This window comes from Podarcis raffonei, chromosome 3 (assembly GCF_027172205.1).
Source record: "Podarcis raffonei isolate rPodRaf1 chromosome 3, rPodRaf1.pri, whole genome shotgun sequence".
In the NCBI taxonomy this organism is placed as follows: domain Eukaryota; kingdom Metazoa; phylum Chordata; class Lepidosauria; order Squamata; family Lacertidae; genus Podarcis; species Podarcis raffonei.
This window is the reverse complement of record NC_070604.1, coordinates 2528429-2555293: the sequence shown is the minus strand read 5'-3', so window position 1 is coordinate 2555293 and position 26865 is coordinate 2528429. Positions and strand designations below refer to the sequence as shown.

Genomic DNA, 26865 nt, shown 5'->3' with positions numbered 1-26865 from the left:
AGATAGTTATTTGTTATTAAATAGCTCGTTCAGTACACTGTATTTATTGGAGCCTCTGATTGGCTGGAGCAACTGGGAAGCAACAGCTTATTCAGCCCACAGCTTCTGAAATCCTGTCGCAAGCAGGGATAGTAGCCAGGAGCACACAGTGTGCAGAATGTCTCTTCTTTTATGGTTGTCATAGTTAAATGCTGCTGTGAAAGGAACTAGGATCCGATCACTTTTGACCAGCTGACTTTTATAGGAAAAGATAAAAAAAACAACCTGAATTATTGTTAACATCTGTGTTTTTATGTTCGATTCCAAAATCCAGTTTTTAAGCATCTTATTTGTCGTTTCCCCAGTGGCATTCTGCATTGTTGTTCCTATAAAAATATTGAAAGGAACATTATGTTCTTGCTGCAAATAGATTTTGCCAGAGCCCATTCCTATTCCTTTTTGTGCAGCTGATTGTGTCTTTTATAGGGTAGTAACACACCCACCCACACCCACCCCAGGAAATTCCATTTGGGAAAAACCATTTCTGCTGATTTTTGTAGAATCATAAAACTGCTCCATCACGGAAGCAAAATGCTCCTCCTTAATCTATCAATTTTCCATGCTTGTCTGTGATTCATCCAACCAAATGAACTGCATGGAGTCAGCTGTTTGTGGGTATCACTTACCATGCTGGGTTTTCTGCTAAAGAGAGCAGACCACCTCAGTGGTGGCCCACAAACTGCGGAACTCCAACCCTTGGCATGTTCTCCTGGCACCTTGTTTACTGTCTGTGAGACAGCAGGTTAACTAAATCTTTTTCTTGTGTGTTTAATGGTATTTGATTGCTCTTCATAGGATATCTAGCCAGTTTTCTTTGGTTACCTGCTGCACCTATTACTGTTAATCTGTGGGGTGCAGAGGGCTGCAGTGGGGAGGAAGGGATGACATTGCCTCTTCTTCTGCTAACTTCCTTAGTTAATTTACTTTAGGGCCCAAGACTGGCTTTGGATGGTTCTTCACTCCCTCAGCAACTCCCTGTGCCCAATCCCACACTCTTCAGTCAGGTGCTGCAAAACTCTAGATGGACCTCTCAAGGGAAGCAAGTGCTTGACACAGACAGGAAAGGATGGTAAACTTTCCTTGCGTGAACCTCCTTAAGCTATTTTAGGACTGAAGCACTTGTGAAAACCATGGTCTACCCACATAAGGAATCTGTGCTTCAGCGTGTCTCCTGGATGACTCAGCCTTGCTGCATATTCTTTAAGCCTTATTGTCCAGGTTTTTCTTTTGACCTCATGGGATAAACTGCCTAATCTGAGTCTTTCATTCTTTCTACTTGGCCTTGATTTCTGATCCTGGATTTTGGCTGGGATTCCAGGCCTTTAAGCCTTTGGTGTTCTCTTCAGTTTCCTGATTGAGATCATGAACTACTGTGAATTCCACTTGATGTGATGTTTAAGTGACTGATTTTCAAGCAAACTCACTTAATACACTTAAAAACTCACTTAAAACTCACTTAATATCTGAAGAAGTGTGCATGCACACGAAAGCTCATACCAAGAACTAACTTAGTTGGTCTTTAAGGTGCTACTGGAAGGAAAAAAAAAAATTTTTTTTTACTATGGCAGACCAACACGGCTACCTTTCTGTCACTTAATACAGATTTAAGTTGATTTGATTTTTTAAAAAAATGTTTTTATTAAAGGTTTTCTTCGGTTACAGAAGTACATACAACGTCTCCACATTCAGATTACAAAGTCCTTTTTACAGATCAGCTATATTTGATGTGAGATTTCAGTGTTGTACACTTTAAGGTTGGGGGAGAAGACAGGTGGGGAGAGAGAGCGGGAAAGTCGATCTGGCTTTTAAGTGAATGACTTAATTATCCTTTGGATTTCACAGTTGTCAAAATTTTCGATGCAGTTCTTGGTTAAAACAACAAAAACATAGTGCGCTGAAATGCATATTTTAGAATAAGATGTATTTAAAAATGTGTTGAGGCAAAATATGCATTCAGGTGTGTATTTGTTATTTCTTTCTCCATACAGACATCTTTTTGTAAATCACAGAAACAGGATGGAAAGAAATATGACAATGACATGGCATGGAAATGTACTAAGCCATCAATCTCCACCTGTTATCATTTTCAGCTTTGAATATCTTAGATCAGCTCATATCATGGACCTTGATGCTTCCGGAGCTACCTGCAGCCTGCTGCTGAATCACCCTCAGACAACCAAGCATGCCCCTGCCACCCCCGCCCCCCGCCAAGGAAAAATAATAAAGGAACAGAAGGAGAACCTACCCAAGGGACGCTGACACACAAACCCCACACATACACTGAGTAAAATAATGTAAGTTTTACCAACCCAACCCCCTCTCCCCCTACTTTATGCTGTATACAGTCAAACCCTGGTTCCCAAACGTCTCTGTTTTGGAACGTTTTGGCTCCCGAACCCCAAAAGTAAGTGTTCCGGTTTTCAAATGTTTTCCGGAAGCCAAACGTCCAACGTGGCTTCCGCTTGAGTGCCGGAAGCTCCTGCAGCCAATCGGAAGGCGTGCCTCAGTTTGCTGAACATTTTGAAAGCCGAACGGGTTTCCAGAACAGATTATACTCGACAACCGAGGTTTGACTGTACAACATGAATGTCTCACATAGAATGTAACTGACCTGCAGAAAACTCTGTGACTTGAAAAAGAGACAAAGCATGTTGTTTTGTAACCAAAGAAAATATTTAATAAAGTTCAGCCACAGGGTTCCTGTTCCGCAAAGGCAATATTTTTAAACATGAAGTTTGATTTCAAAATTTAACAACAATCAGGCATCAACAAGAACATCTCACATATCTTCGGTGTTAAAATTCTCTGGTTTTGTTATTTGACTGTATAAAGATACAGAAATAAAGAACAGTGACAGTAATAGTCTCTCTCTCAGAATCATTTCCCTTCCTCAGGAACGCAATCTACATAGCCCATATTCCACAAGCTCTTCCTATGAATGGTGCTTTTACTTTCAGTGTTAGAGTTTTAAAAGGTCAGTTCCTCAGCACAAGCCAAGCATCCTGTTGAGATAAGACCCGTATGAGTTCTGAAACAGTCTTAAGGTAAAGGTAAAGGGACCCCTGACTGTTAGGTCCAGTCATGACCAACTCTGGGGTTTATCTAGCTTTATTGCCCAAGGGAGCCGGCGTAGCGCTTCCAGGTCATGTCGCCAGCATGACTAAGCCACTTCTGGCAAACCAGAGCAGCACACGGAAATGCCGTTTACTTTCCGGCCGGAGTGGTACCTATTTATCTACTTGCACTTTGACGTGCTTTCGAACTGCTAGGTTGGCAGGAGCAGGGACCAAGCAACCGGAGCTCACCCTGTTGCGGGGATTCGAACCGCCGACCTTCTGATTGGCAAGCCCTAGGCTCTGTGGTTTAGACCACAGCACCACCCGTGTCCCTGGTCTAAACCACTTAATTCCAGCTTTTTAACCCCCCCCCCTTTTCTTTCGAGCCCTTGGACCAGGAGGAGAAGGAAGAAATATCAGTTGCTCATTGTGTGAGATGGAATCACTGTTCAGAATTCGTAATCTGACTTAATCTGCCAGCAAGCTTGCCTTTCAAAAGAAACTAGTTCATATAGCTTACTGCCTCAGATAACTTTAATTTCTTAAAAAATTATGCATTCCAGATGGGCAGTCATGGGAGTCTGCTGTGGAAATGTACTTACGTTAAACACTATTCAATGTCCATCAACAAAGAATAAAACAGAGATAGGGAACCTCAGGCCCAGGGGGCAAATGCAGCCCCCCGGGCTCTCAGTGTGGCCCTTGGGACTCTCCCTAGGCCACACCCCATTACCCTGGATGCAGCCCCCTCCCCAGGCCATGCCCCCTCTTCACGTGGAAGGTCTCCTTGGACTGTGATAATGCCTCTTGCTTGCTCACATGGCCGATGGAGAGATGGTGTCTCTCTGTGTGTAGAAACCTCTGGCTTTTGTGTGGGTGGGATGTAGCCTAGAGTGCAAAGCTAGACACCATGTCTGTCGCTCCAATTATATTTGCCTCTGGCATGCGCGCCACGGGCATGAGGATCCCCCACGAGTTGCCCTTTGGCTGAAAAAGTTTCTACATCTCTGCATTAAATGTTAAAACATTACTGTCCATTTAGTTAGCCACATAAAACCCAGCACAGCAGCATAAACTCAGCAAGGCAATCAGTTCCGGGGACTAACACATAATTTTAAAAGACCTGTGAGGATGACTAGGTTTGCTAATTGTTAAGTCATTGCACAAACATCAACAAAGGGTGAGAAGTCCTCATGTTAGTGATCTGGCCTCCAATAATTTTCACAGCAAGTTCAAAATTCCATGGCCTTAGCCTCTAAAAACAGCTCAGCATTAATCCTGCACTCAGTTAATCTTGGTGCTTTTAGTGACACAGATTAACATCTTTGTTGGCTGCATGAGATGAGACTGGAGTTGGCTTGCTGGCAAGGGCAGGATGCGGAGTTTAGTGAATCTAGGTTACCTAGATCCTTTTAGATTTAGTTTTGGTGGCATATAACAGGAGCTGGTTTATATTTATCATGGCTGGTTGTGAATGTATTCTGTCTTCTGGGCACATGGAAAGAAATCTGAAGGAAAGAAAACACAACCCAACAAAACCCAGGGCCCACTTTCTAAAAGGATGCCTGATGAAAAACTCACTGGATTTGCTCTACCAAACCTTGTGTTCATATTCTGAATTGAGTGTGTTGACTAAAATGTAGCAATAATGCATAATTCTTCTTCCTGTTTCCCTGTGAAAAGAGCAGTGACATGTTGCCAGCTATATACTTTACAAGAGCAAGAAAGTAGGTTGTTTAAATTAGTTACTGCTTTTGGCCTGGGATAGGAGAGTGAAGGATTTGTAATCCAGCCAGGAAGGTAAGATTTTTGTTTTATGCTTAATCTGCCAATAGAAGCAGAAACAGAATGAGTGATCAAAATCTACATATTATGTCATTTCAGATTAAGAATTTAGAATGTGCTATTTCAAATACTTTGTTATTCTTTCCTTTATATGTCCTCTATCATGACATGTTGACTTTTATTGCAAAGAAAAATGCAAGATAGCCAACATAAAAACAAATGGAGACACTTTTCTGAGATTGCAGTTAAGGAGCCTTCATAGTACACATTTTTGTGATCACTTTGGAGTAAGAAACATTTTAACTGCAATTATTTTTAAGCTAATGCTTGTGAACATTCCATGATATCCCAGAATCTTAGCTAATCACTATTGGAGACCCTGTACAATCCCTTAGAACAACTGCAATTAGCACTAGTGATTTATAAATTTCCAGAATCCTATCTTCTCCTTTCAACCTTCAAATATGAAAAATATCTCTTCAAAACACTTCCAAATAATGAAAAAAGGATGTAAGACATATGCTGCAAGAAAGGTGTGACAATTTAGTGCATTCACACCGCAAAAGTAGGGTTGAACATTTTTCTTGATTTTATTGTCTTATCTTTCTGTAATCCACTTTGAACTTTTTTTTACAATCAAGCAGTGCTCAAATTGTATGAAATAAAAAATAAATAAAAGCTTAATTTTGATATGTCCTTGTATCATTTCACTACCAATATATAATTTTTAAGTAACAATTATTTGCTATTGGTGTTGTCTTTTGTGGTAATCTATTCTTTTTATATTTAATAATTTTTTTAAGCAAAGGGTAAAATTCGACCTTCAGTAGAGTTAAGAACTTGTTATTACTTCCTTTTTTAACAAAGAGACATAAACAAAGGCCGTTCCCTGTGGATAACAGCTGTCAAATCTGGATTGAATTATACAGATGTAAACTGGAAATTAAGTCTAGAAATCTCAGGAGTTCTGGAAGAACACTTTGTGAAGATCATAAGTCAAGACAAATACTCTGAAATCAGTTATCATTTTCAAAAGGCAGACATACTTCTTTCATTTAAATTGGTAAGAAAGGATATACCTGGAGGATGTAGCACTGAAAAATGTAAAGACTTTGGTGATATCCTACTACTCCTAAGTCATACTCACGGTAGACATAGGACAAAAATATATTTGGTCTGCATTTTAATGTGAGCCTAACAAATCTGAGCCAACATATGAACCCCAAACACAGCTCTCCTGAACTTTGTGTTTCTCTGACTTTTGCAATGCGGTTCTGCAATACAAGAATGAATAAAAATGTGCATATTGGTATAAAATGCATGCAAAAGGTGTACAAATTTTCACAAGGCCTTTTTATATAAAAATGCAAAACTATGCAGAAATGGGACAAATCAAATTTAAGACTGGAAAAATGAGAAACTAAAAACCCCCCAAAACTGATGGACTGGTCCAAGTGTGACATGCGTTTTTTTATGTGCCACACTGAAATCTATAAGGAGGCATTTTCACTTGACGGCAGTATCTGCCAAAATGCAGTGCAACTGTACCGTGTTCCCCAAGTCCTACTGTATTCAGTGGCCTTGTGCCCAGGACTGCAGTTTTAAATATGATTCCCCGTGAGAAAGCAAACATGTATGGCTGACCACACAGTTTGATGAATATTGATATATCGTACAGTATGTGGTTTGTTTTCTCTCTCTCTCTCTCAGTGCATCACTTTATTCATATTGACTACATAACATACCCTCAAGGTATGAGCTTCTATTTTTGAAATGGCAAACACTAAATGACACTTAGCTACGATGTTAAATCCATCTATTCCAATGACATTAGGGGGCATGCAGTTCAGACTCAACTCCATGTCATTTCACACTGGTCTGAACATGCTCAGTGCCACAAAGTGCTTCCTGACGGTTAAGGTAGGGAACAGGCGGGCAATGGAATGGAGTTTTCTGAAAAAGCACTTCATGCTGCAGCATTCTGTGGCAGGTCCACTATGTATCTTTGACTTGCCATGTCATTGGCATGGGCAGTGCCTGGCAAGGATGCATAATCAGCAATGAGGCAAGAGGTTCTGCACAACATTATTGTGGTGTTAGATTATTACATAATTACAAATCCTTGACTGATTGATTGATTGAAATGCTTTCTTGGAGGGCAAACCATGACAACTGGTTCAGCTTCATTTTGTAGTGTAGACATGTTTGCTCAACTTCTTAACTCACGGAGAAGATAGTTGGTCGCTTTATTATTTGCATGCTTGCTTCATAATATCTATATGCTGCTTCATTAATAAAAACCTCAATGCAAGTTCCTCGAATGAGGTGCAACACAACAATGGTCCTGTATTGCATTAATAGCTTTTGACCCAGCCTCCTTCTTCACATTATTTTAATTTTGTTTTGGTCCCTAAGGGCAGTCATTATGATTGGTTCACCTCCACCCTGAAGCATGAGGTTGTTTACGCCTTTTTTCAAAGCACAGTCAGTGGGTGTTTTTTACTGGCACAGTCATTACGCTCAACCAGTGCTTTTTTTCTGGGGGTACTTAAGGATGCGCAGTACCGGTACCTCTTGTTTGTTGTTGTTAAAAAGCGTGGCACTTACTGTAACAACTTCATGGTGAGTAACGGCATCTTTTTCTAGAAAAAAGCACTGTCCTCAGCCATTGCTAAATTCCAGCTAAAGATGCAGAATGGAATCTGCATTGCTCATTGCACAAGAATGTTTGCATTTTAAAGGAGAGGAACAGAATTTGCTGAAACATTTGCCCAACTTAGGAGTCCCTGAAAGTAGGAGAATAACCTTCAAACACATTTTTGTAAAGGCCTACACCGGCAATATTTGAAAGGTCTCTTTACATTTTAATAGCATATTTAAAATTTAAAAGCCTAAAGTTTTCAATAAAAAGAGAAGCAGGACTCTTCAGGTTCAATTATGGGGTTTCCACCAGCAACTGACCTCATAGGACAGTTTCTATCACACTGGCAGTAAAATTTGAATTTTTAATAAAAGACTCGGTTCTCTAAAGATAGTCAATCCACCACAAGTAGAATGCATAAACAACAGCCACACATTATTTAATGCTATGCAGGGAGGACACAAAGGGTGGAAGATTTATCTGCATACAGTATATGTACAAGGGGCCAGTTCATAGGGTTATATCCAATGCTGCGTATACAGAGTTCCACTTATGCAACAGAACTTCCCTTCTCCCCACACCAGTGCCAGATTTACGTACAAGCTAAACAAGCTATAGTTTAGGGCCCCACTCTCTTGGGGGCCCCAAAAATTTTTAAAGGGAAAAGACCTGGATGTACATTTCCAAAATATAAGATAAAAAACAATTACTTTGATAAAATACATATTTTGTTATATGCAAATGGGTTTTGATACCTATTAGGTCCAGAAATTACCACATAGCATATATTCAACACAAAAAACATCGACAATTTGTTGTTGACAAAGGACAGCTGGACATATAAAGGGCCCCATTACCTTCAGTAGCTTGGGGCCTCATCAAACCTAAATCCGACCGTGCCCCACACAATTCCAAAATCTGTACTGGAAAGTCCCCGAACCCTCTGGAGTGAATTTGGGGTGTGTGGGATATGTGGGAGAGGAGAGATGAGAAGGGAGAAGTCTACTGTTCAAGCAGATGGCATTGGATACAACCCGTAAGATTTTTGCTTTTCTTTTAAGACCCTTTTGTTCACCCAGTCATTTGTTACTGAGGTACCATGAAGGTTTTATGCTCTGTTGCTATGGCTGCAGTAAATTGTATTTTATTTAGAGTTGTATTTTTAATAATTTTAAATAGTGGTTTGTATCCAAAGTGGGTCATGCTTAGAGCAGCAGACTCCCTGAAATAATAACTATTGGCTCATGGTTTTCAATGGGTCCACCTAAAGCAGGATGAAGTCCAGATCCAGCTTGAAAGTGTTTCCTGAAGAGCAGGATATTAAAACAAAACAAAACTGTACACACATAGCCTCTGTACATGCAATCAGCAACCTTGTCTCCAGCTGGTGTGTATTTGCACACACAATTTCTGTTTCCTCCCCTCCTACCACCACTGTCAACTAGAATTTCTGGAGTGGAATCTTGGTGGCAGCAAAGGGTTATAGTTCCCCTACCCTGCACCACTGTCCTGCGTTGCAACAGGGACCCAGCTGACTGCTACTTGCTTTTAAGAAAACACGTTGCATCTGTTTCGGGCCTTGCTCTAGATATTTAGAAAACTGTGAACCACTAAGAACTTCAGAAGTCCATGGTTGCTAGCAATAGACCTCTTAAATGTGCAGACTCGCATTTAATTCAGATGGGCTCCATTGCTATCGATAATTTTAAAGGTAAAGGACCCCTAAAAGTTAAGTTGTTGCAGACGACTCTGGGGTTGCAGCGCTCATCTCGCTTTACTGGCCGAGGGAGCCAACATTTGTCCGCAGACAGTTTTTCCGGGTCATGAGGTCAGCATGACTAAGCCGCTTCTGGAGAAACCAGAGTGGCGCGGTACCTGTTTATCTACTTGCACATTGACGTGCTTTCGAACTACTACGTTGGCAGAAGCCAGGACAGAGCAACGGGAGCTCACCCCATCCTGGGGATTTGAACTGCCAACCTTCTGATCGGCAAGCCCAAGAGGCTCAGTGGTTTAGACCACAGCACCACCCGCGTCCCTATCAATAGTTTTAATTAGGTATAAATGCAAGTTGGTTGTATTTGTGGATTGCAGTCTAGGTATTTCCCATGTATAAGAATCATTTGTGTTCAAGTTATTAACCTGTTAAAATGCATTTTTCCTCCGTCACACCCACAAAGGTAATGAGATGGCACAGGATCCTTTGGTTATAAGGTAAGATTGTTGGATAGGACTAAGTACCAATTAGAAACAGAAGCACATTACACAGGAGAATGAGTTTCAGCAGGGGTAAACAACCATTTTCAGAAACATGTTATTATTCACTGTTATTAAGTTAGTGCACTTATTAACTGAAATGCAACTATGATCAAGTTAGAAATGAACATCTTATTAAATGCAAACCAGACTGGACACACCCATTCAGGTTACATCACCAAAAGATAAAGGACATGTAATTGGTTCTGAGCATAGTCTACTGGTAATTAGGTCAATTATTAATTGTACTTCTAAAATTCAAATATAGCTGTGAATAGGTAGGCATGAATATTCTGTATAAAGTGCAAGCTAAGTTGTTGACCACCTGTGAAGGAAGGACCCAATGCACTAGTAAAAACTAGAAATTAGGGAGGAAATTAGGAGAATACAAAAGCCAAGTAATAGGTGCAAGCAAATCCCCAGCTGCCACTGCAAAATCACAGTGGGCCATTGCTGTGCGTTAACAAAACTCCTTCTGGAGCTGCCTGCTTTGGGATCTGCTCAAAATGACTGTCATTACTTCAGTGCATGTTTATGTAAAAAATGGAGCCTGCCCTGTATACTATACAAAAATGGGGCAATTGTTTGTGACTTTGTGGTTGACATAGTTTGTAAGGAGCAAATGCACACTATAAAAATGTAAATGAAACCTTTTGTAATGACAGGAGATTTAAATACTTGTTGGCGGTGGTTGCAAATAGAGAAGTCATGACTCAAAGTCTTATGAGACTGAAAGCAAATAGATAGGCTGGTTTTTAAATTTTGTTTGAGTAAATTGTCTATGAATGTGTCCAGATGTTAAAACATTTTTAAATGTTTTCAGATGCTATAAAACCTGTTTATTTTATTGCTTTATTTTCCTGTTTTTATTGTCACTTTGAGCTCCTTTGGGAGGAAGGGCGGAAATGGAATTTATATATAAATAATGTACACATAAATAACATACCAAGCTCCTTCAACCGTTCCTCATAAGGTTTGCTTTCCAGACTATGCTTGTTCATTTTTCTCATTTGTTTATACTGATCTGTTTTCTGCTGAAGGTCTCTTTCAAGTCTGTAAACTGCACTGAAGTTTTGGAAAGCGGTTTCTTCCTTTTATCTTCTTGTATGTTTTGTAATAAATTTAATTTGGGCAAGGGGAAGAAAAGAAGGTGGCCTAAGTGTTTCTGGATCAAGAGAAATCAACAATGAGACAAACCTGTTTCAGAGCTTCACTGGGAGAGGCATTATTGAGATCACATCACAGCAGGGCCACACCTGTCCCTAGGTAAAGTTCATATTTCCCTTCACAGAACTCCTGTCACATTGCACAGACATGTTAATTGCCTTCTTGCTTCAGTTGTGCTGATGCTACGCCATGCGCATGATGATCAAGAGTGAGTGGGTGGTTGTGCAGCGGGTGTGTTTCTGTGAGCACGTCAGATGGTATGTGGTCCACAAGTTCAGGTGCCAACCCCCCTGGGCCAGACAACATCTCCAGTTTCGTATTTGTGATGAGGCATTGCTATATCTCCTTTGTTATTATGGAACTTCATGAAACATCACCATTTGATTCTTCCTTGGCCTCTGCTAATTACCTTAAAGACCAGGAAGCCTTAGTAAGAACATTATTTATTTGCTAAGCAGCCAGATTGAGCTCTGCTTAACTTGAGAAAAAACAAATGTGGACATTGCCAACGTTTTCTACACTTTCCTCACTTCTAAAGTTTTCTCTGCCATATTGTCATTAACGGACCTGAGCTGGGAAGCTTAGTTGTGGCAGTTCTAAAAAAACTGTTGAGATTTACAGTGTTTCTTTCATTGAATACAAGAGATTGAATAGTGCCTGGCCATGGTCATAAGGGAGAAATGGCCGTGGGCCACTCCCAAACTTTCAGCATAACCAAAAGGGCCTAGACAATCTTTGACCTTATGTACTCACACAAAATTTTAATTGGTTGTTCATCCTTAATTTGGCACTGGATTTCAGGTCCAACTATGGTACTGTTTGAATTATTAATTGCCATCAAAACAGGAATAGTGGGCGGTAATTCACTAAATGCCGGGAGATGCTTTTGTAAATGTTTATTTCTCTAGAACTGTCCATATTCAAGAAATTTTGGCTTGGCACTTGTTTGTCCAGATGACTCAAACTCTTGCCAGACTTTCTTCTTACTTGCTGCTCATCTTTTCCAGATTGCTGTTACATCTTTCCACCCTGAAACTAAAGGGACTCATTGTGGAACCTGCAAACTGTCACATCATTACAACAAAAGACATGATAGGCAATGCAAATGAGTCTAAGCATAGCACACAATATCAGACTGCTATGGTGTAATACATCCAGTGTAATTATGCCACACCAAAATCCTGATCAGGCTACATTCCTTTTTCGTAAATGGCAGCCAGAAACTAAACAAAACTCTTGAAATGATCAAAGAGAATACTAGTACAGTGGTACCTTGGGTTAAGAATTTAATTCCTTCCAAAGGTCCGTTCTTCACCTGAAACAGTTCTTAACCTGAGGCGCGCTTTCGCTAATGGAGCCTCCTGCTGACGCTGTGCCACTGGTGCGCAATTTCCATCCTTATCCTGGGGCAAAGTTCTCAACCTGGAGCAACCACTTTTTGGTTAGCGGAGTTTGTAACCCGAAGCGTCTGTAACCTGAAGTACCACTGTATAGACAATCCATTTGCTGCCTAAGTTGGTCTTTGTGACATAGATAAAAGAATGTGAAAATATTTTTGATTTTTCTGTGCAAAATGCTACTTATTAAAGTGTTTTCTTTCTTTCTTTCTGTGACTGAGTATCTGCGAGAGTGGTCTTTGCTCTGGGGGTAGCCAGGACTATTTCCTCCTTGTTCTGTTATAATGGCAATGGCGCCCAATTGAGAGGTGCTAGAATTGAGTTCTGGTGAGTTCTGTCTGAGGGGTTCAGGAGGATGCTCTGCTCCCTGCATTTATTTATTTCATTAATTAATGAAAATATAACACTTGAGAGTTTGGAAAAAAATCACTCTCTAGGCAATATAAAATCCAACACTAAAATTATCAGGGGGTGGGGAACAGTTAAAAACAGGTATTTAATATATTTAAAAGATTACTCAAATCAACTCTAAAAGGTAAAGGTAAAGGACCCCTGACAGTTAAGTCCAGTTGCAGACGATTCTGGGGTTGCGGCACTCATCTCACTTTACTGGCCGAGGGAGCCAGCGTTTGTTCACAGACAGTTTTTCCGGGTCATGTGGCCAGCATGACTAAGCCGCTTCTGGCAAGACCAGAGCAGTGCACAGAAACACCGTTTACCTTCCCCTGCTAGGTTGGCAGGAGCTGGGACAGAGCAACGGGAGCTCACCCTATCGTGGGGATTCGAACCGCCGACCTTCTGATCGGCAAGCCCTAGGCTCAGTGGTTTAGACCACAGCACCACCCGTGTCCCGCGAATTAACTCTAGCTAAGGTAAAAAAAGGTAAAGGACCCCTGGACGGTTAAGTCCAGTTGAATTTGACTATGGGGTGGGGTGCTCATCTCTGCTTTTCCTGCTGAGGGAGCCGGCGTTGGTCCGCAGACAGTTTTCTGGATCATGTGGCAAGCAGAACTAAATTGCTACTGGTTCAATGGGACACCGTGATAAGTGCCAGAGCGCATGGAAACGCCATTAACCCTACCTTACCTTACCTACTTGCGCTGGTATGCTTTCAAACTGCTGGGTTGGCAGGAGCTGGAAGAAAGCAACAAGAGCAGACTCCGTCACACTGATTCAAACTGCTGGTCTTACGATCAGGAAGCCCAAGAGACTCGGTGGTTTAAACCACAGTGCCACCTGCGTCCCTACTCTAGTTTAGAAACAAATAAAACACATTTGCATAGAACTGTCTAAACAATTATTATTATTAATAATAAAATTTATCCCTACATCCAAATATCACAGGGTAGTTTGCAATATAAAAACACAAAACACATAACATAATAAGCAAACATACCACCACCAACAATACCCTGCTAAACATTTAAAAGGCCATAGATGGTTTAATCGGCCAACTAACTGCCTGGGGGAAGAGAAATGTTTTTGCCTGGTGCCTAGAATTATGTAAGAAGGCACCATGTTTTAAGTGGGCACTGAAAACAGTACAGTGAAAACACCTGCAGGGAGTTCCAATGTATAGGTGCTTCCACACGAAAAGATTGATTTCTTACAAGTGCACAGGTGAATATTATGTGGCAGATCCAAGCTGTCAAGTGAGCTTATGTGGGGTAAAGAGACAGTAGTCTCATTCTCCCTAATGGCAGGGCTGGCCCAAGTCTGTAGGCAGGCTTGCAGAGGCACAAGACACTGGTGTATGTTAATTGCTCACGGTGGGAAATCTTTGAGCCCCCTGGATTCTGGAGTGAAAATGATAATCATGACACAGAAAGCTGCTCCAAGGATGGAAAACTCAGACAACAGGCCCACTTCCTCAGATCTCCCAAGTGTACAAACAAACCTCATACAGAGGAGCCACTGCTATCATGAATTTTTTGGAAGCCTGAGGAACATGGGTTGCCTTTTCTTTTTAAAAATGGGACAGAAATAAGATACTAGAAAGCACAACAATTTCTTGATTATTTCTGGGTGCTGCGCCAGCCACGGAATTAAAAAGGAACAAATACAGGGGAAACAAACAAACAGGGGATATAACAAAAAAAATTTTTCCTTCTAGTAGCACCTTAAAGACCAACTAAGTTAGTTCTTGGTATGAGCTTTCGTGTGCATGCACACTTCTTCGCTCATACCAAGAACTAACTTAGTTGGTCTTTAAGGTGCTACTAGAAGGATAAAAAAATTTTGTTTTGACTATGGCAGACCAACACGGCTACCTTTCTGAAACAGGGGATATGTTACAGTCAGCCCGCAACTAAGCTTGGCAAAAATTTTTTTTGAAAGGCAGCGAGTAGCCGAGGAAAACCACCTTTGGCGACCCCCCTCGCCCGTGGCACGCTCTGCATTTGGACTCCGTGGGGTTTGGGCTGTGAGGCGCCACCCCCGGCCCGCTCCCCGGCCTCCGGAGACCCCCAGGTGCCAAACTCTCCGGGCTGAAACCCCCGGGTCTCTCTCCATCCAGCCCCCCCCCCGTGTGCCAGTCGCCTTCCTCCCGCGCCAAGGCAGCCCGGCCAGGCCACCAGCCTGGGCGCGTCGCCTCCCGGTCCATGCCCTGCGCCGCCGCCGCCGCCGGGCAGGGCTTGCCGGGCCGCCTCCCGCCTGGCACCCAGCAGCAGCCTCGCTTCGCCCGCCCGCCCGCCTTCCTCCTCCTCCTCCTCCTCTTCCTCGCCGCCGCCGCTCCAGCTCCGCGCGCCGTCGAGCCTCGCCGAGGAGCTCCTCCCGCCCGGCCGGGCCTCGCCCCTCCTCCTGCCCGCCTCCTGCCAGGTCGGCTCCGGCCAGGCACGTCTGAGGCGCCCGGCGCCCCGTCTCCCTCCTCGGGCAGAGCCGGGCTTCCCACAAGATGGCGGGATCGGTGGCCGAGAGGGACGCGGTGGTGAGTGGCACCTGGCCGGGACCCGGGGCTCTGCTGGGTCGGGGTGGGGGGGCTCTCGCCGGGATCCCTCCTCCCCCCCCTCGGCGCCAGGTGGGCGCTTGAAGGGGGGGGTCGGAATACCTGTTTGCAGTGGCGGGAGGATCCCGCGCCCAGAAAGGGGAAAGGGACCCGGGGCTTCGGCCCTTCTTCTTCTTCCCTGCCAGCCTGCAGGTGCGACCTCTCTCTGGGCGCGGGATCTGGGCGATTCTGGCAGGCCTGCTCCATCTCCGGGGACGGACCAGCAGGGATTTCTCTACTACCTGGAGCCCTTGCTGGGAAACGCGAGAAGCAGGCGACACCCTTTGTTTTGCAAAGGGGCTGGAGGGAAATAGGGATTCTCGCTCCGACATGAAATGAAATTGGCGCTCTCTGTTGCTCCCCGGGTGCCCCCTTCTCTCTCCCCGGGTGCGGAATACAAAGGGGCCTTCTGCTTCTTGAGTGTGCGCTTCTTTTTGTCTCCAGAAAATAGAAGACGGGCATTTGAACAACTCACTGGGCTCTCCTGTGCAAGCAGAAGTGTATTTTCCACGCCTGGTAATGTTTCCCCCCCTTTTCCTTTTTTTTGATGCCTTCTCCTCCCTTCTTCCCTCTCCCTGTCTTGTGATTTAGCCCTTTCTGCCCCGATGGTATAAGAGGCTGTTCATTCTGAATCCTTGCAATCCTTTTCCAGATTGTCCCATTCTGTGGGCACATCAAAGGAGGAATGAGGCCGGGCAAGAAGATCTTGGTAATGGGCATTGTGGATCTCAACCCAGAGAGGTAATAAGACAAGACGGAAGGCTTTTGTTTTCCACTGGCCCAGTTTCTGTCTTCAGGCTATCTAAGGTCTGCAAGAAAAGCTGTGTTTGCATAAAAATAAAAAAGAATGTGCTTGCCAAAGACCCATCATTTCTCAAGACAAGCTATTTTTATCTGCAATGTAAATATAGAATGCTGCTTTCTCCTTTGACCCATGGCAGCGGATGTATTTATATAAGAGGAGGTCATTGTTTCCCAAAATTTCATGTGGCCTCTGTAAGGGCTGCTTCACGCATGATACGTTTTCTAAGTGGAGATCATCTCCATGGGGGTCTTTTTTGGGGGGGGCAGGAGACATAGGAGCCAACTTCTGGGGGGAGGGGTCTTTGCCTCCCATAAAATATTTCAGGGGGCCAACCCCTGCAAGGTTGATGGGCATTGCCATTCAAACAGTGTGCATGCACCATGTCATGTGATGCACAGTGGGGCTTACCTACTCCCCCACCCCCGCCATATTTTATTCAAGTTGGCACCCCGGCAGGAGAAGCATATAATATACAAAGTGACTGCAAAAAAAAGATTAGGGAGCCTAGCAGGAAAACTTGTCTACACACATACTATACCTATGTGCCAGCTGTTGTCAGTACCAGTAAAATGTATTTGTACAGGCTTAGAAGCCAAGTGTGCTACATCCTGGATTTTATTGCTTTATTTTGGGTGACTGAGTGGGCTACTGTTCCCATTACAGTTTTGACATCAGTCTCACATGTGGGGACTCAGAGGATCCTCCTGCTGACGTAGCTATTGAACTGAAAGCCATATTCTCGGACAGACAGTTTCTCAGGAATTCTTGTGTATCTGGTGAATGGGGAGAAGAACAATCATCTCTTCCTTACTTTCCATTTATTCCAGACCAGCCCTTTAGGGTGAGTACTTTATAAAATTTATAAAATAGTTGTGTGTAATTGATGGAAGTGCTTTTGGTGTTTATTTTTAAAAATAATAATACTCTATTTGCATATTGAAAAGTACACTGAGCCATAAAATCTCTGCCCATCTGAGTATTTTAGAAAGGCACAGATTCAAAGCTACTGATTTAATCTATGCATACAAATTTGATGTTATGCTAGTTTGTGTGTCATGCATGGCAACTCATCTGAACGGTCAAGAAACCCCAGATGGTAATATTAAAGATGGTAATATTTAGTGGTATAGCAAACTTTCTGGGTTTGGTAATTACAACCATAAGTTAAAAGCACTCTAAAATTATGCCTCAGTTTGAAATGGCTACTATATAATTCATGCTACTGCTTCCATGCCTCCTGGAGTGCGTATGTGTAGGCACATGCGCGTACATGCACACACACAAAATTAGCTGATGAACGTTCATACAATCCAGCTGAGTTTCTCCCTGGCTGACTGCTGCTTATTATGTCCATAGCAGGCACAGGAATAATGAATAAACAAATGCAGCTCCATGAAAAGTTCTTCATCTTTTTTCTGCTACATGCCACCTCCATTTTTACTATAAAAAAGAGAGTGGGTTTTTAGTAACAGTTGAGCTAAGACAACTTACGGGCTAGTTTGGAAGTTATGCATTGGGTTTGGAGCATCTGAGCACAGACATCTGTTTGCAGTGCATCACTTTCAAAGGACAGTCACAATACATCAGAAACCACTTTGGCCTTGTGAGGGGTTGTCTTGGGTCCAGACATCAGCAAAGCAAATAATGCTCCAACAGCATTGTGATCAGTGTGGGAGCTTGTTTTCTTTCCCCTTTGGCCTTCACAGAGGCTTCTGTAAGACAGGGAATGGGGGTATACTTCTGAGGCCAGTTTGCAACCATCCTTTAAACTGTAAGAAGAGTCTCCTAGCAGTTTAAAGGATTGTGTGGGCAGGGGAGAATTTGGACTCAGAAAATGAGTGTCTGAAGGTATTATCTGAGGCATCTAAACTTTAAAGGGGCTGTTCTTTGACCCCCAGGTCCTCCCTGTATAGGGAAAGTGATTTGCAGGCTACTTGCTTTACTTCAGCCAAATGGTCAAACAGCAAGTTGTGTGTTAAATGCATAATTGCACTGAATGTAATGCATTTCTAAAAAACAAAAAAAATTGTCCCAAGAGCCATTCAGGATCATGACTTCACTGTGTGGGGAGAAGTTTTTAACCTTTTCTCTTCATGCTCCAGTACACTTTCCCCCAAATTATCCACTAATAGCATCTTCTCTACTCGGTGCAAATAGGAATTAGAGATGGGACAACTTTCATTGGTACATGCGATTAAAAGGTTAAACAACCCTCCATGTACACTCCAGTCCTGGTTCTACCTACCTGCCACCTTGCAGCTGCTACTTAAAAGAACAATAGCAACAGACGTGTTAAATGCAATCACAGATAATATTAATCTTGGCCCTAAATCTCTCTTCTGATCACCGGTGTGCTACTCTTTGTTTCCAGGCAACCAGAGGCCTGAACATCAGCACAGACCTAATTTTTTGTAGTTTTTGAAGAGTGGCTGGTGTATGTGTGGAAAATATATTTGCCTTAAAAAAATGTTTATTCAATTTCTATTCTACCTTTCCTGGAAGGAGATCTAGGTGGCATACAGTTCTCCCTCTCCCCGTTTTATTATTTATTTTGTAAAAAAAATCCAAGATTTTTCTGCACATTTGAGTGAGCCTTCCCACTATGCAGGGTCCTATTCAGGCTCTCACCCTGCAATTACTTTATTGTTTTGGTGTCTAAAGTACCCACAAATTGGACACCCACTTTGTGAATAGGCAGTAGTATCCCGTCCAGGACATGATGGAATGCAGAGCAGGGCAGGGAAGAGCATTTATAGTATAGTGGTTATAAGTTTATGTTTACAATCTGCAGCTGGATTCCTTTGCCTTGAATAGCAGTAGGGAAAGTAAATTACATGAATAGTGCAGCCTGGGATTATGGGATTTCTAGCCAGTTTGAGGAGGCAGCAGACAATTCATTCTACTGTAGGCCACATTTATTACTTTTTCCTTAGGAATAGGAGAGTGTCCAGAGGAAAACTTGTGAGAAAGCCATATTTAAAGTGATACTTAGCATTGATGCTTATTGTTGTAATGCATCCTTTACGAAGTGTGATTTAAATTGCAGGATAAATGGCAGTCAGCTTTTGAGGTCAAATCAGGATAAAGCTTATCTGAGTTCATCTATCCAGGCCACAGGCACATCCTGCATGAGTTTTCTCTGGCGCTTTGGAGTTTGGAAGCAATGCTGTGCATATGCCAGGCATACAAAGCACTGTGTTTTGTGCACTTTGAGATACTAAGACTGGGAACGTTTGTCCTCCAGTATATTGTATACTGGGCTTAAAGTCAATCCAATTGCACCATTAAATTAGTTTTAGCCACCATTCAATTTCTTGTTTTGTTTTGTTTCTGTGGGATGGCTAGAATGCTGGATTTGTATGAGGGAGAATCAGGAATAAATCCCCACTCAGGCTCTTTGCAGATTGATAGATTGATTTGTTTGTTCAACATATTTAGTAGCCAGTCTTTAACCATGGCAAAAACATAGGATGGAAAACAATACAGTAAAGTAATAACAATCTAATCAACAACAATAAATGTAAAATACAGCAGGCAATTAAAATCTAATGTAAAAATGAATACAGTGTTGAAACAGCCTGCCTCCTGTCCCCAATTGTGTAATTTCAGTTGGCAGAAGAGCAGGGCCTCTAAAGCCAATCTTGATGGCCAGACAAGTTCATGTGGGAAAAGATGGTCCATTAGATACCCTGGTTCCAAACATTTTAGCACTTTTAGGTTAAAACTAGCACCTTGCACTGTGCTTGGAAAATCACTCATAGTCATTGTAGCTGCTCCTCCACCCGGCTAGCCCAGCTAACATATCTGCAGTGTCTGAGCAGTCTCCAAAGGCAGCTAACTGCTCACTGCAGTAAGTAGTCTAAACAAGATGCAATGAAAACATCTTATTTTCACTTGAGAAATTGTTTTTTCTTTTCATTGGTTGCAGTGACCCAGAAAACCTTTTCCTACTCTACAAGCATATTTCCCAAAGCCTATTGGGTGTATTCAACTAACCTTTACTCACAGTAGACCCATTGAAACAAATGGCCATTACTAACTTGGGTTCCTTAATTTTAATAGGTTTACTCTGAGTCAGTTGAATGAAACCCAAAGTGCAGAATGGAGTTGCTGGAAAAATACATCCCTGCCCCACAGCTGCACCTATTCTGTGGACTGGTAGCAAAAAGAAGGGTTTAGTGAGCCACTTTACTTGTTTGGTGGGCAAGTCCCAGCAAGCAGTAGTAGTACCACTGCCTCTCCACCCTGTTAACACGCTGCCCCATTTAATGTACCCTTTTTATTGCAGGTTGCGGGGGGGGGGGTGTTCCCTTCGGAAAGTGTGTGTTCCTGATCTTTAATCTGTATACGTCTGTATCAGTACCTTTTTAAAAGACCTGTCTTTTCCTCTGTATCAAGGGCTCTTCATGCCCCTTCTGGATAGATGCCAAAGAGGTCCATCACCTTCAATTGTTTTCTAGAAGGGGGGATTTCAGCTGTAGTTTGTCATCCAAGCTGCACCTGATGACATTCTCTCTACTGAGTGACTGTTAAAGGCAGGATCCCATCCCTCTTTTGCACCTTGTTGCCGTAGGTGAAGGTGGAAGAGACAGTGGGTAGCTAGGCTTGAGATACGAGTGAGATGTTCACTGGGAACTTCTTTGGCCTCAGAAGCTGGGATATTGTGCTTCTGAGAATGTAGAGGTCATCAGTAGCCAATATATATGTGATCTTATGTTTCGTCACACACAAAAGAAATCTGCAATGTGAACCAGACCGAGCTGGACTGTGGGCTTTTCATGCTACAATCCACTTCTTGAGGTGCATTTTGCCTACTGAATTCAATATCACAACAAGCCAGTTCATGTCAAAGGTGCTAGAGAACTTGGGTGACTGGGATTTTAGACCTTTGAGCTTCTTCCCTTCCAAAATTCCTAGAAATAAATTTCTTCAAAACATGGGTTGATTCTTTTTTAGAACACAATCTTAGGATCAGATGGACAGGACCCTCCCCCCCCCGCCCGGTTACATTGATGCTTGGGGACTGAACTGTGTATTTTTGTTGGCAACATGGCTCGGTTGGTCTGATAATGCCAAGGTTGCAGGTTTGATCCCCATATGGGACAACAGCATATTTCTGCATTGCAGGGCTAGATGATCCTGAGGGTCCCACCCAACTCCAGAATGTTATGATTCTATGTATACTGTGATCCTGCACACCATGTACATTGGTATTTACTCCCATCTAAGTGTGTATAGGATTGCACTCTTAAGCGCCTTAGAAGAATACAGTCCTGTAGTCCTACTTTAAGTGAAGAATTGTAGAACTTCTACTGTTGCCTTAAATAGAGTTGGCTCTGGCCCCCTGGGCTTTTATGGGTAATGAAATTTTGTGTGTGTGTGTTCTATTCATTCACAGAGAACTGTAGCATTCTTATATTTCCAGTGTAGATTCATCTCACTTTGGACTAGGAAAACCAGTGTTTGTCCTCACTAGGCAAGGACCAGAGCGGGGGATTAGCACTGTTTGTTTTGGTAATTCAGTGCAAGTCAACCAATATTGTTCAAAACTCCATACAATGTATTGTTTCTTTTGTTGATGTGGTAGCAGTTGGTGTAGTGAGGCAGACCTGGAGAACAACTCATTGGTGTCATCACCATAGCTGTCAACGTTTCCCCTTTTTTAAAGGGAAATTCCCTTATTTCGAATAGGATTCCTTGCAAGAAAAGGGAAAAGTTGACAGCAATGGTCATTACAGCTTACCTGCACAGGCCTGCTGTGAAGCTGGGCTTTGCAGACACTTAGCCAGCCCACCACTTCTCCTGTGCAACCCCAGCCTCGTTCCCTCCCGGGACCTGTCCAGATAAACTGTAGTGATGTTGGATGCTGCTGTAATGATCTACATTGGGAACAAGGGTGGGAGACCAGCAGCTTCTCCTATTGACCAAAAGGCCATTGCAGAGGCAGCGTGGTGGGGGCAGATCCAGCCACCAAGGCATGTGCCGCAGCAGAGGGTGGTACATCCTTGGAGGCTGGATCTGCTGCCCCTGTGAATCCTGCCGCCTGAGGCAGTCACTTTCCTTGGCCTGTGGGTGGGCTGGCCCTGGATGCTGGTGTTGTGAACATAAATGATATGTGGACTGTGCACAACTGTAAAGTAACTTCAGATTCGCAACCTCACACTGACTTTCATTATTTCTGTGCTATTATTTGCATTGTCATTGTGTCATGGAATTTTTGTGACCGTACTATGCATTCAGCAATATCACTACGCCTGGCAGAGTAATGCTCCTAGGATTTGTGATAATTCATCCATTGTTTGTTTGAGTCAGTATTCATCATTCAGATTGTACTTTCAATTCACAAATCATTTTGCTGTAGCCATTCTATCTAGTCATTTAGTACATTGTCACAGTAGCTTTATGAGGCTATGCTCATTCTAAAACTGCAGACCTGGGTCTGGAGCTGAGAAAATGTATTGGCCAAGTGTCACCCAGTGATCCTCTGAGCAGTGTTCTCAGATCCACATTAAACGCACTGGATTATAGTGATTTTGATCCATAACTGGGTGTTTATTGACTGGATTTAAACTATTCTATAAAGCAGTGACCTAACCCCACAGATGCTCTAAGCAGTATAAAATTGACTGTGGTTCCCATAATGGTGATATTTAAGTTCTGTGAAATGCTCCTCCCAGTTCCAACTGTGATTCTGGTTGATAACATTTCTTTCTTACAGGTTGAAATACTTTGTGAACACCCTCGTTTTAGAATATTCGTGGATGGACACCAGCTTTTTGATTTTTACCACCGCATTGAGAAGTTGTCAGCTATTGATACGATAAAGATAAATGGGGATCTCCAACTTACTAAACTTGGTTGACCTTGTTTTCATATTCAAAAGCAAAAACAATCAGATAAAGATAAAAACCAAAATTTTAGATTCCAAATTGGCTCAGATGCCGTCCACATCTGTCTGAAGGAGCAGAAACAAGCAACCCTTGAGCAACTTCCCTCTAGGGCAGGCACCACCGTTTTGCTCCCATAAGCAGCAAAGAACATACTGACGGACTGAAGTACTGTTTATCCTAATGAAGAAAGCAATTGATGATTACTTGAGACTGAGCTGTGCCCCATTTTTCTTTGGCACTAAATAGCCTATGCCTGCTGGATAATCAAATTATAGTGGATCCTGAAAGAGTTACTTCATTGTCTATAAACTGCAGAAGCTATTGACAGGGCAGTTTTAAGTGCTAAATGTATTATTAAATGACAAGGGAATCGTTTTCTTTTGGAAATATTTCTCCTGCACTTAAGTGGGTTAATGTAAGTGTAACACAGATCACAAAGAGGGTTAAATGTGGAAGTCATTATTCAGTGCCTAATGCTGGTCTCCTTAACACCAATGACAAAAAGTCCTGTGGACTCTAATGGCATGTGATCAGCTAGACACAATGGCTCTGGTCCTGTCTCAACACACACATCCCATTGAATCAAGTGGACTTGGGTGTGTTTAATTGTGCATTGCAGCCAGTTACCATTGTGGTTTCTACTTTGGGGGAGTTCGTTGTCCAGGCAAAGGTCAAAACTGAGTAATGGCTTCTGGATTTGGCTTTCATATGATAGTCAGGGTATGTGCATAGAATGTAGGTCATTAAATGTTTTTGCACAATATAATATTGATACAATTTTTTAAAGCTTCTAGTTTATTTATTGATACCCATTGTGTTAATGTTCTAACTGCAAAACTGAACAATATAACTGAGATTTAAGAGTGGCAAAGTATTTCTGAATGTACAAGTGTTCTTTGGGCAAATATTAACATATCATTTCGGAAATATGTCCTCTTTGTCTTTGGGCAGTTGGTGGAATCATTGTTCACAGAACCTTGATTTGTACATGTCTTCACTAGTAACTACTTTCAATATGTTGTTAAATCTGCTGTAAATGACAAGGTCAGAGCTGATGGGATGTTTTGAGAGGACGAGGCTCCCATGCGCACACAGGAACAGAAGTTTCTAGGTTTATTGGTGTGCCTCAGTTGCAGTTTTGTACCCACTTAACTGGGTGGGAGTAAGCCCCACTGAACTCAGTGGGACTTATTTCTAAATTGACATGTATAGGATTGCGTTGTTAGACCTTGAGGATACAACTGTCTTCTGCAGACTAGTAACTTTTCGTGGCTACTGTCATGGATGTGGGAGAGAATAGAATTCTCAGCACATCGAAGGACAAAAAATAGCCTTTTTAAATGGCTCAGTTAATAATGTATCAGATACCTTCACTTAGGCCAGTGGTGGTCAAACTTGGCCCTCCAGCTGTTTTGAGACTACAATTCCCATCATCCCTGACCACTGGTCCTTTTAGCTAGGGGTGATGGGAGTTGTAGTCCAAAAACAGCTGGAGGGCCAAGTTTGGCCACCGCTGACCTAGGCAATAGCTCTTAGTGGTAGAGATGAGCGCCGCACCCCATAGTCATCTTTGACCGAACTTAACCATCCAGGGGTCCTTTACCTTTACCATATAACTGCATTGTCCATGTGATTACATGGCCCAATGAAATGTACCCCTCTGTCAATGTTTCACAGTGGGCTTCTGAGGACTTGTTTGGGTGTTACAATCTGAGGAATGGACATGTCTTATTTTTAACACATGTATTATAGTGACTTTTAAAGATGTTTATTATGGAGACTTTTTGTAGCGTAACATTTTTAAAAACACAAATAGAGGTAACAAAATGAACTTATGCTTCAATCAATCAATGTCAATCAAACAATCAATCAAAGCTGGGACCTTCTTGTTTGAGATAATTTTTAAAAAAAGATTAACCACTCCTCTGCATCACTCCATCATCTTAGTAGGTGAAGTACTAGAAGTTCTAGGTTTAGTCAGTTCACATGGAATTCATTTTAGTGAGGAGACGGGGCCAAAATTTCTTTCATACACACTCTGTAAAACTGGAGTGGTGCTAAGAAGATTCTGCTAATTCACCTGTGTGTAGCCTCTGCTCAGGCCCTGCAAAAGTTTACAGTGCCATATTCTGAAGTTCTGCTCTATTACAAGTGACAGATTGGCTAGTCTGAGGTTAAAAAAGCCATTGCATTATCCCCAGATCTGCCTACTTCACCTACTAAGGTTGGCAGCACCACCCTCCCCTTCCTGGGGCACTTTGCAGAGTTAGGTGGGGCTTACAAGAAACAGCAGTGGATAGCATGGAATAAGTTTTCTGCTTGTGTTTTAACAGACATAAGAAAGGGATACAAAGAGCCCCCTCAAGTGAGGATCACAGCAGAAAGGAGCCACTGAGTAATCAAGAGCAGTAATAGGTCCCACTGAATGTTATGAGAATAATTTCCGAGCCAGCATGATTAGAATTGTGTTTTAAGACTACAATCCAATGCAGATTTACTTTGGGTCCAGCCCTTCAGTGTTCAGCGGTACGTACTTCCAACATGAATAGGAGCAGGGTACAATATGATACACTGCAGTCTTATTGGGAGTAGACCCTGTTGCAGTAAATCAGAATTACTTCTGGGTAAACAAGGCTAGGATCAGGCTGCATATATTTAAATCATAATATCCACTGAATTTTGTATCTCTTTCTCCTGTATGCAGTAAATACTGTGTTGATAAACAACACACCCCATCTGAGTTAATGTAAGAATATGCACAGAGTTGCTGTATTTGAGTTTGTGATTGCATACTCTCACATCAGTTCAAAAGTGTTCTGCATCTTTAATTGAGTAGTATAAGTTACGATTATGATAGAAACCTCCCAGCCCTTACAGAGTTTGTGGATTAGACACTTTGTACACTAAAAACTTGGGGGAACTGAACCAGAATTCCTGGAACTGCATGAATGTGTGACTAGACTTTTAAGCATGCAAGTATTCACCTTGAAATCAATGTCAGGCCAAGTACCTGACTGAATCTCACTTGCACTATGGAGATGAACAGAACAGAGCCTGCATGAAACACATCCCCAGATGTCTCAATCTTCTTCACCTTTATCATTGTGGGCATAGCTATATTTCTGTCTCTGCTGCATATGTTATTACCACTCCTCAGACATCAAGATAATTAATGTCCCCTGTGATTTTGCAATATTGTTCTGCTGTGCTACTGTTGCAAACACCCATGAGAAGTAATTAGAATGAGGCAGTTCAAAAATTTAAACGGGAAACCTTTGACTGTTTCCTTGATTCCACCCCTCTTCCTTCTCAAGTTTGTATCAGAACGCAAAAGGTTGTTTTCAGGTGATCATTCTGCCTCCCTCCCTTTCCTCTAAGAGTAGCTTTATATGAGTATTGTACTCTTTGTACTGCAGTTTAGATTCAGTGTAGGAATCTGTCAGGGTGAATTTACATGATGTATAAATTGTTGAGCTGATTGTGTCACTTCATAGTGTCTTAAGAAATCCTACAATATTTCTATACAGTACAAAAACAATATTCTTGAAAATAAACACAGAAAAAGGTTTTCTATAAAATGTTTGGATTATTGGTGTGACATACACAAACGGACAGGTAGGCTACTGATCTCTAGGATTTGGGACAGTTACACCTTTTGGGTCAGCACCAGTCACCCTTGAAGTAGCCTCGTTGGTTTCATTAGGTCCTCATGACCTTCATTGCATTTCAGGAAAAAATACTGATTTTGATAAGAATACTTGTAAAAAAAAAGTCTTGGTTGTTTCCTCTACAGTCTTGTAAATGTCTAATAGGACCATAGGTTTTCAGTTCATGGGTTTGAGGCTA

The 26865-nt window shown here is 42.3% G+C and overlaps 1 protein-coding gene and 1 long non-coding RNA gene across 2 annotated transcripts; one reads left to right on the top strand and one right to left on the bottom strand.

Annotated features, from left to right (window-relative positions):
* Window positions 1–11825: 11825 nt before the first annotated feature.
* Window positions 11826–15438, bottom strand: LOC128409864 (uncharacterized). Its single transcript, XR_008329327.1, has 3 exons — window positions 15388–15438; window positions 13423–13475; window positions 11826–11979 (listed from the first exon to the last, which is right to left on the bottom strand). It is a non-coding gene; the product is annotated as an uncharacterized LOC128409864 (long non-coding RNA).
* Window positions 15166–26597, top strand: LGALSL (galectin like). Its single transcript, XM_053380354.1, has 5 exons — window positions 15166–15267; window positions 15769–15840; window positions 15977–16065; window positions 16793–16970; window positions 22848–26597. The coding sequence occupies exons 1-5, from the start codon at window positions 15235–15237 to the stop codon at window positions 22989–22991; spliced, it is 516 nt and encodes a 171-aa protein (XP_053236329.1). The 5' UTR covers window positions 15166–15234; the 3' UTR covers window positions 22992–26597.
* Window positions 26598–26865: the final 268 nt, after the last annotated feature.